This window comes from Mus caroli, chromosome 6 (assembly GCF_900094665.2).
Source record: "Mus caroli chromosome 6, CAROLI_EIJ_v1.1, whole genome shotgun sequence".
Classification (NCBI taxonomy): Eukaryota; Metazoa; Chordata; class Mammalia; order Rodentia; family Muridae; genus Mus; species Mus caroli.
This window is the reverse complement of record NC_034575.1, coordinates 49051598-49062619: the sequence shown is the minus strand read 5'-3', so window position 1 is coordinate 49062619 and position 11022 is coordinate 49051598. Positions and strand designations below refer to the sequence as shown.

At 41.8% G+C, this 11022-nt stretch overlaps 1 protein-coding gene across 1 annotated transcript in view; it reads left to right on the top strand.

Annotated features, from left to right (window-relative positions):
- Positions 1-10783, top strand: part of Fkbp14 (FKBP prolyl isomerase 14) — a 16032-nt gene extending 5249 nt beyond the window's left edge. Inside the window, exons 2-4 of the mRNA XM_021164080.2 lie at positions 1515-1519; positions 2591-2718; positions 8725-10783. Coding sequence (XP_021019739.1) covers positions 1515-1519; positions 2591-2718; positions 8725-8883 — 292 coding nt within the window. The 3' untranslated portion in view covers positions 8884-10783. The remainder of the gene's footprint in view (positions 1-1514; positions 1520-2590; positions 2719-8724) is intronic.
- Positions 10784-11022: the final 239 nt, after the last annotated feature.

The window sequence follows — 11022 nt, the reverse complement described above, 5'->3', positions numbered from 1 at the left end:
CTGCTGTGTGACCCTCCCTGCTGTGTGACCCTCCCTGCTGTGTGACCCTCCCTGCTGTGTGACCCTCCCTGCTGTGTGACCCTACCTGCCCTGTGACCCTCCCTGCCCTGTGACCCTCTCTGCTGTGCAGCTCCCAATGCTTCCCTCTCAAGAGGAAACCTGCCATCTTGCTCTAACAATGCAAGAAAAGTGTCTTGATTTGAACCTTTGGGATAGGTTCATCAGATGTAGTTTGATGGATGGCTGTGTCTAGTTACAGCCAGGAAGTCTTCCACACCACAGCTCTCACTGGGAGAGTTGCATTCTTGCTTTTAAACCTATTTGTAAAGTTCTCAATAGCTTAATTTTATTTTATTTATTTATTTTTGGTTTTTCAAAACAGAGTTTCTCTGTGTAGCCCTGGCTGTCCTGGAATTTGGTCTTTAAACCAGGCTGGCCTTCTAACTCAGAGATGTGCCCGCCTCTGCCTTATGAGTGTTGGGATTAAAGGTGTATGCCACCACTGCCTAGGTGTGTGGTCCACACAGCTTTTGTGGCATTTTTTTCCAAGGCACTGACACCTGGTATTTTAGCTGAATTCATGTAGCGCTCCAAGGGCTGTCGGGTGATGCTTATCAGCTGGCCCCAGAGGTAGTTTCTTCAACCACTGTGTTGTTATTAACCAATTGGGACTAACTTGAGTGTGTTATAATTGGGGTTAGCCATATAAGATGTAGCTCACTTATTAAAAGTGCCATTTGCAAAAAATAAAAAAAATTTTATGAAAGATGTACAATGTAAAAGTAGCAAATAGATTTTGTGTCTGTCTAGCTTTCCCCATGGGAAGTATATGCACATGGAAAGCAGATCACATTGGATAAAATATTAATAGTGTACTGTGATTCTGAGAATTACATTCATTTCTGAGTCTATCTTACAAATTCTCTATGAAGAAAACGTAGTTCTTATAGTGTGAAGAAAATAATTGTAAGAAGTCATCAGAAGCAGGTAGAGAATCAGTCTGATGTGGTGTAATAGACCTCATGGCACTTTTCAGCCAAGCATAGCCACTGACAAAGTATGGGTCAAGATTCCTTGCCTGTTTCCTAGGGAGGTTAAGCGCTGTATGTGCCTATGATGTACTCCGAAGCAGGTCTGGCTGTCTAAGCTATGTTCCGCTGCTGTGGCTATTAAACACATTCAGTTCTAATTATATTCTTTGCAGGGGAAATCGAGCATCCTAGAAGAGGTTTCTCTAGTGCCTAGATGTAATCTTTCTCTTCCCCGTGTCTCTGCTCTTTCAGTACTAACTCTATGCAACAGGAGTAGTCGTCCGTGACCTAGTTAGTTCAGCTTCACTTCGTAGCATGCAGAGATCTAAGGCTGAGTTATTTCCTTTGGTGTCATGGAACTAATTCTTCTACTATGTATTTACCACTAATTTTGTAGTATTTTAGTACATGCTTGCATGCCTCCTTGGAAAGACACCAGCTTTCCCACCGGTCTAGTGCATGTCCCTTCCCTGTCTCCATCAGCAACGGTAAGCTTTGGCTCATCCTGTGAGTGCTTTTCTCTTAGAAACTGACTACCCTTTCATAGAACTTTGAGGAAATGGGGACACAGTGAAGTCTTGTCTAACAAGTGTATCCTGACCTCTGTACCCTGACCTTTGTATCCTGACCTTTATATTAAATAGAGAAAGCAAGTTTGAACAACAACAAAAAAAGCCTAAAATTCCAAGAAAGTTTGTTTCTTTGACTCTTAGGGTTTTTGTTTGTTTGTATCCCCAGATTTTTAACAAGTTTTTTTTTTAAACTTTTAAAGATGTGTTAGTTTCCTTTCAGAAGTTGATTTAGATTTCCCTTTTCTGATTAGATGTCTCAACAAATAAATGCATAAAGTCCTATGTCAGAAGGTATCCTAAGTTGTTGAAAAATTTAAATGTTCCTTTATTACTTTTAAAACCATGAAACATCAGTCCCTATTTATCAAGAACAACCCCGAGGGTATTATTTTTTTGTATGGATATTCCCCCTTTGTCCTCTCCATGATACCTAAGGTAGAAAATTGTCAATCATTTTACAGATAAGGGACAGAAGCCGAGAGGTGGCAGATGTGAAGTTCAGTTGCGCTCCATGTTCACAGAGCTCCCACTATTAAATACTGCCTCCCAGTGGTAGACACTGTAGTGACAGCCCTGTGTACTTGAGGGTCAAGACTTTCTGATCTAAATTATCAAATCTCTTATAATGTATTTCAGTCTGAATTACTCAAGTCCTTTAGAAGTCATTCTTGACGTGTGACATGAAGGGCCTGGAATTGTATTTGAAAGTTAGTGTCAAGGCCTTTATCATATCCACCTGTGCATGTGTTTTTACTGCTACCCAAACGCAGTGCTTTTCTTCTGCCAGTTTGGGTGGTTATTCCTCCCTCTGTTCTACTTTTCTTTCCTGGGTAAAGTGTGATCTAGAAATAAGTGACTTCTACTATCTGTGACCATGGTAGAGCGCCTCTTCATTGAATGTAGTTAGAATGTCTGCTACTGTAATTGATTTTGTTATGAATACTTTTAGATCTTGTAAATAAAAATTTCCCCACCTCCTCATATCAGGTAAAATCCCCCCAGAGAGCACACTGATATTCAACATTGACCTCCTGGAAATTCGAAATGGCCCAAGGTCCCACGAGTCGTTTCAAGAAATGGACCTCAATGACGACTGGAGACTCTCTAAGCAAGAGGTGACTCTACCTTCTGCCTCTCCTCTGTTTTTCTTCTGCTTTTATTTTAAGCTCCCGTTTTTAGAAATACCTGAGCTGCCAGGAGAAGAAAAACAAGTTTTCTTCAAAGGAGTGACAATGGATATGTCAGCCAGACCCAGGGCAGGGCTCAAGCTCAGAAGTAGTGGCCAACATAAATCGGACCCCATGGTTTTTAGTGGGTTTTTCCTTTTCTTCCCCACCTTGAGACTGATTTGTATCAACTCCCATTCGGCTCTTCTTTATACCTGATTGTGCCATTTTATTCCCAAATACACACACTGTATTGACAATCTTGTTTCCGCCTTGAATTTTCTACCGGTTTTTGTTGTCTTTTATGAGCCTATTCCAGTGAGGGGCGAAGAGTTAAATGAGATTGATAGCAATATATTTACCTGGCTAGGCTGTAACTATTTCTTTTTATTACTATTATTTTTTAATTAATTATTTTATTTATTTAGATTTCAAATGTTGTCCTCCTTCGAGGTCTCCCCTCCATGAATCCCACTGCACCACCACCACCTTTGCCTCTAAGAGGGTGCTTTTATGCCCATACAGCTACCCGCTCCCTCCTCACCCCTCTAGCATGCTCCTTCTCTGGGGCATCAAGTCTCCACTGGGGTGGGGGTTCCTTTTTTAAGAGAAAGAACATGAAATTGGATGGAGGGAGGGAATCTGGGAGAGTTGCAGGTCGGGAAAGAATATGATAAAATATACTATACTATANATAAGTTCTCAAAGAGTAAGTGATAAGGAAATTTTTATTTAGGTAAAATATTATTTACAGCTTTCCCCAAAGTGCTTTGAAAGTCGCCCTTTTTTGGTAGGAAATCACTGCTTAGGGGAGAAGTGTGTTGGCTGAGGGGCGTGCCTTCTCTTCTAGGGCGCTTCCCTTCTCTCCTGGGCTTAGCGTTGACTGTGTCAGCCAGGGATCTTGGAAAGCATTTCTTTCTTCCATGACAGTAATGACTGCATGAGACACGCGTGGGTCCTGGGAACTTTCCCCTGTGGATGGTTTCTGCCGAAGATGGCCGACTGGCTGTTGAATGGCTTTCAGAGAACTCTCCAAGGGGCGGTTTGCCTGGCCAAGTCTGTCCAAGTCAGCCTCCTCGGGAGGGCATTTCTGGATTTTACACAGAGGGGAATTCTTCCTCGGCCACCTGAAGGCCTGGCTTTTGAGGTGGGAGGAAGAAGAAGGGTTTTTCCGTGTCTCAAGCCTTCCCCGGCGTCAAGGCTGTTGTGGAGAGAGAGCAGAGGTAGACACACGTCTGTGGTTCTCTCTGCCTGACCCCAGTCAGCGAGGTCCCAGCGGAATGCTTGGTGGGTTTTTTGTTTTGTTTTGTTTTTGTTTTTTCGAGACAGGGTTTCTCTGTGTTGCCCTGGCTGTCCTGGAACTCACTCTGTAGACCAGGCTGGCCTGGAACTCAGAAATCTGCCTGCCTCTGCCTCCCAAGTGCTGGGATTAAAGGCGTGCGCCACCACGCCCAGCTTTGAGCTTCACTCTAAGAGCCAGGAACTGATGTTGTCTCAAACAAAATTACTGGGGACCAAGGGAACTTGACCAATACTAATGGGTTTGTTTCTTTGTGGTTTTGTTTTGTTGCATGTTGCTTTGACTGAGACAGGATCTCCCTGTGATGTCCAGGCATGCCTTGACTTTGTGACCCTCCTGCCTCAGCTTCTTGAGTGTGGGATTTAGGGTCCCTGTCACTGGGTTTCAAACGCTGTGGTGTTAACAGTTAACCTTTCCCCTCTGTCCAAGATAAAAGGTAATTCTCTCTCACTAAAAACAAACAAACAAAAAATTATATGACATTCTCATGACTTAAAAAAAAATCAACTGATTGAAGTTAATAATATATACGAAGAAGTCTTTAACTGGGCATGGAACTCAGTGGCCTAGCATTTCCTTAGAATGCGCAAGGCTCTGAGATCAATCCTAAGCACGTCATAAAAGAGAAGTGTTTACTCTGCCCATGTCCTCTTCAGCCTTCACTGGGTCCCTTCACCTCATTTATTACTTTCTAATGTATTTTTCCAGTGTTTACACAAATATTATTAGTTCACCTTTTCTGACTCAAAAGGTTGGAAAGACGTACATACTATTTAGTAGCTCCCATCCATCATTCACAGAACAGCGTCTGCATTAATTCAGACAATAACTTTGTTTCCTCCTCCTGGCCCCCTTGCCCTCCCCCAGGCCTCCCCCACCTTACTTTTGCTCCAACTGCATTATATCACGTTGCCCTAAATAAATAGCACATACTGACAGGTCAGAGTTTAGGGAGAGAGGACTGAGATCACTGGTCCATACTGGGAGGATGGGGACGGGATGGCAAAGGGTGATACAGGTTGGGTTGCAGTTTCATGAGGAGTTGGAAGCAGCATTTCGGTTATGCGTTTTTATGCATATGATTTGCATATGTGGTGCAAGTGTGCAGTGTGTACACCCATGAGTGTATGCCCATGAGTGAGAGGCCAGAAGAGCGGGACACCAGGTGTCTTCCCCCACTGCTGTCTGCCTTATTGCCTTGAGATTGTCACTGAGTCATTTTGGCTAGTTTGGCTGCCTTAGTTTTGGATCTCTCCTTTTCTTCTCATTGCAGCTGGGGTTGCAGGCACATGCACCTTTTGCAGTGCTGGGCGTTTGAAATTGGGTCCTCATGCTTCTGCACAAATGGTCTCAGCCACTGAGTCATCTCCCCACTCCTCCATTGTATTTTAAAGACAATAGAAAACTGTAGCATAGACACTCACAAGACCCTGCTTTGATTTCTAAGTTCACAGGCTCTGCTGGTGTGGCCTCATCACAACTGGTACACAGTTCTTTCTACTCGTAGACTTGGGTTCAAATAAAAAGGGAGACTGGAATCATATTTTAGGAAGAATGTCTAGGATTCTGACTCTTCCAAGAAAAGAAAACCCAATGAAACCAGTGTATCTGAAAGCAGCCATCCTTCAAGTGCACAGCTGTGTTTGTCTCAGTATGTGCTGCTGAGCCAAACTGGCCGAGGAACACAGCTACAGGACAGTTGGGACTAGTGGTCACTCTGTAGGCCCCACTGCTGACGGCGCTTTGTTTGCTTATTTGTTTCATCAGAGAAAGCTGATTTGGTTCTAGCACATAATTGTTTCAAACCTCTTGATTATGAATGCTTAAAGTCAGCCAGGCAGTGGTGGCGCACGCCTTTAATCCCAGAACTTATGAGGCAGAGGCAGGCATATTTATGAGTTCAAGGCCAGCCTGGTCTACAGAGTGAGTTCCAGGACAGCCAGAGCTACACAGAGAAACCCTGTCTTGAAAAAACAAACAAACAAACAAACAAACAAACAAACAAAACAAAAGAAGTGTAAAGCCTTTCCAAAAATGGTTTCTGATATATGATGTGTATATTACATATTACATATTATATATAATAGATACATATTTAAACCATTAGCTTTTGATTAGTATTATAATTTTTGTTTTTTTTTACCATTGTATTAAGTGCTTAAATTGTTCTTTTTTTCTAGATTTATTTATTTTATTATATGTAAGTATACTGTAGCTGTTTTCAGGCACACCAGAAGAGGGCATCTGCTCTCATTACAGATGGCTGTGAGCCACTGTGTGGTTGCTGGGATTTGAACTCAGGACCTCCGGAAGGCTAGTCAGTGTTCTTAACCACTGAGCCATCTCTCCAGAGCCCCCCTTTTAAAATTATTTATTTATTTATTTATTTATTTATTTATTATATGTATATAAGTATACTGTCACTATCTTCAGACACTCTAGAAGAGGGCATCAAATCCCATTACAAATGGTTGTGAGCCACCATGTGGTTGTTGAAAATTGAACTCAGGACCTCTGGAAGAGCAGTCAGTGCTCTTAAATGCTGAGCCATCTCTCTAACCCCTGTTGTTTTTTGAGACAGGGCTTTTCTATGAAGCCCTGGCTGACGCAGAGATCCACTCGCTTCTGCTGGTATCAAAGGCATGCACTACCATGCCTGGCAATAGAGGATTTCCTATTACACATTTACTTCTTAGTTTCAGCAAAGTGAGTTATAACATTCAAGTAAGCCAGGAACCACATAGCATAATTTGTTTAAATTCTTCTTTAATCATTACATGTCAAAAAATACACACACATTAAAAATATAGTTCATAAGAGTGTTCCTCTTGGGGCTGGAGAGGTGATTCGGTGATTAAGAGCACTGGCTGCTCTTCTAGAGAACCCAGGTTCGATTCCCAGTACCCACGTGGCTCACAACTGTCTGTAACTCAAGTTCTAGCTGACCTGATGCCAGGTGACTGTTTTTGAACTCTGTGGGCACCAGGCATGCATATGGTGCACAGACAAACATCAAATCCTCATAAAAATAAAAATGACTCTAAAAAAAAGAATTTTCCTCTTCTATAAGTTACATTTTAAAATAATATTTAAAAAATTAAATTTCACAAACTTCTGGAAGATTTTATGATGTTAACAACTTATTTGAAGTGCATTTTATTCAATAGTTATAGTATAATGCTGTGAAAATATTAGCCACGGCTAACAGAAAAATGCATATATATATATATATATATATATATATGTATCTAAACATTTAAAAGTTATGTTAGTTCTCTCAACGCTTTAAAATGCTGCCCAAACAGTTGTTAAATCCTACATTTTAATTTTCAAGTAAATCAGAATAACAAACAATTTGAAAGCCATATCAAATAAAACACCAAAATAAAGTCGAACTTTCATAACATTTAGTGTCTGTGTCCCCTGCTTTGGGCCCTCCATTATTCCTTAGTGCCTGATCAGTACATTTTGCTGATGGCACCCTGCAGCAAGCAGATCTCTCTGGGCTTGTTTGCCACTCTTGATTCTTTTGTGACTGGAAGACTTCACACACATTGTTGTAGCAATAGCTGTGGCTGACTGTACTGTGTGGAGTTAATAAAGAAACCATTTTCACACTTGAAGAGTAGTAATACATACCATTTCGAGTTAGAGAAGATATTGGTGCATAATCCAGGAATTTAAACTGCTTTAAATTGGAGCTGAGATGGTAGCTGTCAGTGAAGTACTTGCCATTCATACACGATGACCCAAGTTCTAGACCTAGAATCCAAGGTGGAAAAACTGTTGGGTGTGGAAGGGTGTATGTGTAATCTTAGAGCTGGCAAGTGGACACAGGCAGATCCTTAGAAACTGCTAGCCAGTTAAAATGGCCCACTCACCAAGTTACAGGTGAGAGACTATGTCTCAAAAACCAAGACTCCAAAGAACGACATCCAAGGTTGGCTCTGGCCTCCATAAACACAAGTACACGTGTGCGTGCGTGGACAAGCACCTGCACATACTCCTAAGAACACCCGCAAATTTAAATGAGCTGTGAACTACAGATTCTTAAATTAAATGTTGGCTTCTTAATGTGAAATTATAAGGATAAAAGTGAATCCAGCTAAAAACAAGCAAACGGACTGGGCAGATGGCTCTGTGCATTTAGTGCTTGTCATGTAAGCTTGGGGACCTGAACTGGTATTCCCTAGTACCTTGCAAAACAAAAGTAGAGGGCGAGAGTGCATGCCACAATCCCAGCACTGGTCATGCTCGAGTGCGCACGTGCGTGTGTGTGTGTGTGTGTGTGTGTGTGTGTGGTGCGGTAGAGACCAGGAGCTCCCGGAGTCTTACTTGTTGGCCAGCCAGAGTGGCAATCAGTGAGCTACAGGTTCAGAGAGAGAGAGAGACAACATCTCAAAAACAGGCAGAAAGGCAGGGAATAGGTTTTAATAAAAAACCTTGTATTTGATGCAAAGATATATATATATATATATATATAATTTTGATGCATTATATTTGGTGTCTCCAACATAGCCATAAAGCAAAAGTTTGTTTTAATTCCTGTAGGAATGGGTCATGGAGTTATTTTTGTTCTTGCTTTATAGCATGGCAGTGATGCAATGTGGGTTACTAATGAGAGCCAGCTGTTAATTACAGCTGTTTTTTTGCAGGTTAAAGTGTATTTACAGAAGGAGTTTGAGAAGCATGGTGCCGTGGTGAATGAAAGCCATCACGATGCTTTGGTGGAAGATATTTTTGATAAAGAAGATGAAGACAAAGATGGATTTATATCTGCCAGAGAATTTACATATGTGCATGACGAACTGTAGGGACGCGCCTGCCATTTTATACACGTTCATTTCTAATGGAAAGGCAGCACCTTTGAACAAAGCTTTTCTCTTTGCCTTTCTTGTTTTTAGTTTTATATTCTTTTTCTATTATTTAAAGAACCTCAGAGACTTTGTAAATATCGGATCTTTCTGGTGAGTTATTGGGCAGGAACGGTTGTCTTTGAGTAGAGGACTCCCAGGCCGCTTCTGAGCTCACACGGGAGCTGGCTTTGCTTCCTTGCTTCTTTCTAATGGTAGCATGGCAACTGGAAACACACCCCAGCACACACACAAGGTGTAGCACGGACCAGAGTCCTGTACTTCTCCCTCCCTCTGTCTTCTCAAAGTCCAGTTACTGGCATATTTGAAAGCTTTTGTACTAGTTCAAGGCTTGCTATTTTCATGTTATAGTGGTTTTTTTCTTTACCTGCTTTTGAGTCCCTGCTTTTGGGCAGGAGGAATATGGTGGACCTTATTCCTTAACAGCTCTGGCCTTACTGTGGAGATATATAATGTTGATAAATGAGGGAGGTAGCAACTCATGAATAGGTGGTCAGAGACGTCCTAGTGGCTAATAAACCATTACAATAAGTCAGACAAATAATATATTTGTTTCCTCGTAATCAACACACCAAAATATGGCAGGCATGGCAGAGAGTTGTATTGATAATCAATATTTACTTTTTAGGCTACCAAGTTAGCCTTCTGGTTCTTAAATAAATAAAGTTTACAGCTAGTATATTACTTTGCAACAGCTTTGAATCCTGGGAGAAATTAGTATGTCAATGAAACTTCCCCATTTCTGAGTCATGAAAAATAAGGCTAACCAATAACAGCTACTATTAATACCGGGGTTTGAACACTGATGTTTATCATTTTATCTCACATTGGCTTCCAAAAATGACTACTACTTCTGTGTTTTAGATTGTTTTTAATCAAATTGGCTTTTATCTTAAAACAAACTTCCCAGATCTCCATTTGTTAGGAATAGCTCCTCATAGTTTACATGTGCACGATTGCCTGACTAGGGGTGTCTGACACCCCTGGGAAGCTGCTGGGTCTTGGGGTACTTCTTTATAGGTGAGAAGCTCTGTTCAGAGATTGGCTGGTGAGCCCAGCCTTGGTGCCTAAGCTGTAGATGCACCTTCAGTCCCTGAGTTCAGCCTTCCACTTCTCTGCTAATGAAGATGCAGCAAGTTTGTATCTCTCTCTTGGTCCTCATTTCCCTTAGCATCTTCACCTCTGGGGATAATTCCTGCCAGTTCCCGGCTGATCACAGCTTCCCTTAGGATCCAGGAAGGTCTGTGTTTCTGAGAATAGTCTTGCTTTGTGTGTCACCCTCCCAGTAACCCAGTGAGAGGCGTTAGGTGTATGTCTTATGGCATCTAAGTTCACCTTTCCTGTCACTTCCTGTTGTTTGTAGACACTGTATTGCAACAGTAATTCTGCATTGACATTGTTATTGGCTAGAATTACTCAAGGGCTTGTTCTTGAAGATGTCGGGGGTAACTGTAACTGTTGCCATCGGCATTTTTCTGGGGAGGTTGTGAGAAGGCCTGTGAGTGTCGTGGACCAGTGGTGTGTCTTGAAGGCTGCTTTGTTCCAAGCTGCCACCACCATCTGTGCTGGAGCAGTGAAGAAGAAAGAATCTTGACCGCTCAATTACATGGATTTTTATCAGATCTCAGCCAAACTTTCAAACAAAAGTATGAAAGAAAGGCATACCTGGAGATAATGGTTGTTAAAGCCATCTGCCATTGTGTATAGCAATGCCTTTGCACCCTCCCGTTAGTGCGAATAATCAAATACCAAATGTGACTTCACATGTATATACTTTGACTCCTGGCTGCTCTCTGTGTAATATTTAAATTTCTATGTCTATTGTGACACTCTTTTTGAAAATAAAGTTTATTTGGTAAATAATTAGTTTTGTACATGTACATGTGTGGGGTGTTTGTGTATATATATTCACATATGTGGGGGCCCAGAGTATGTGCAGGTACATGTGTCTTCCTAGGTTTTCCCACCTCATGCATGGAGGTGGGGCCTCTCAGAACCTCCCGCTTTTCTCTTTGGTCTTTGCTCTTCGTTTTGGCTAGCCTGCTTGCTGCAGAGGTTCCATATCTGCCTCCCATGTAG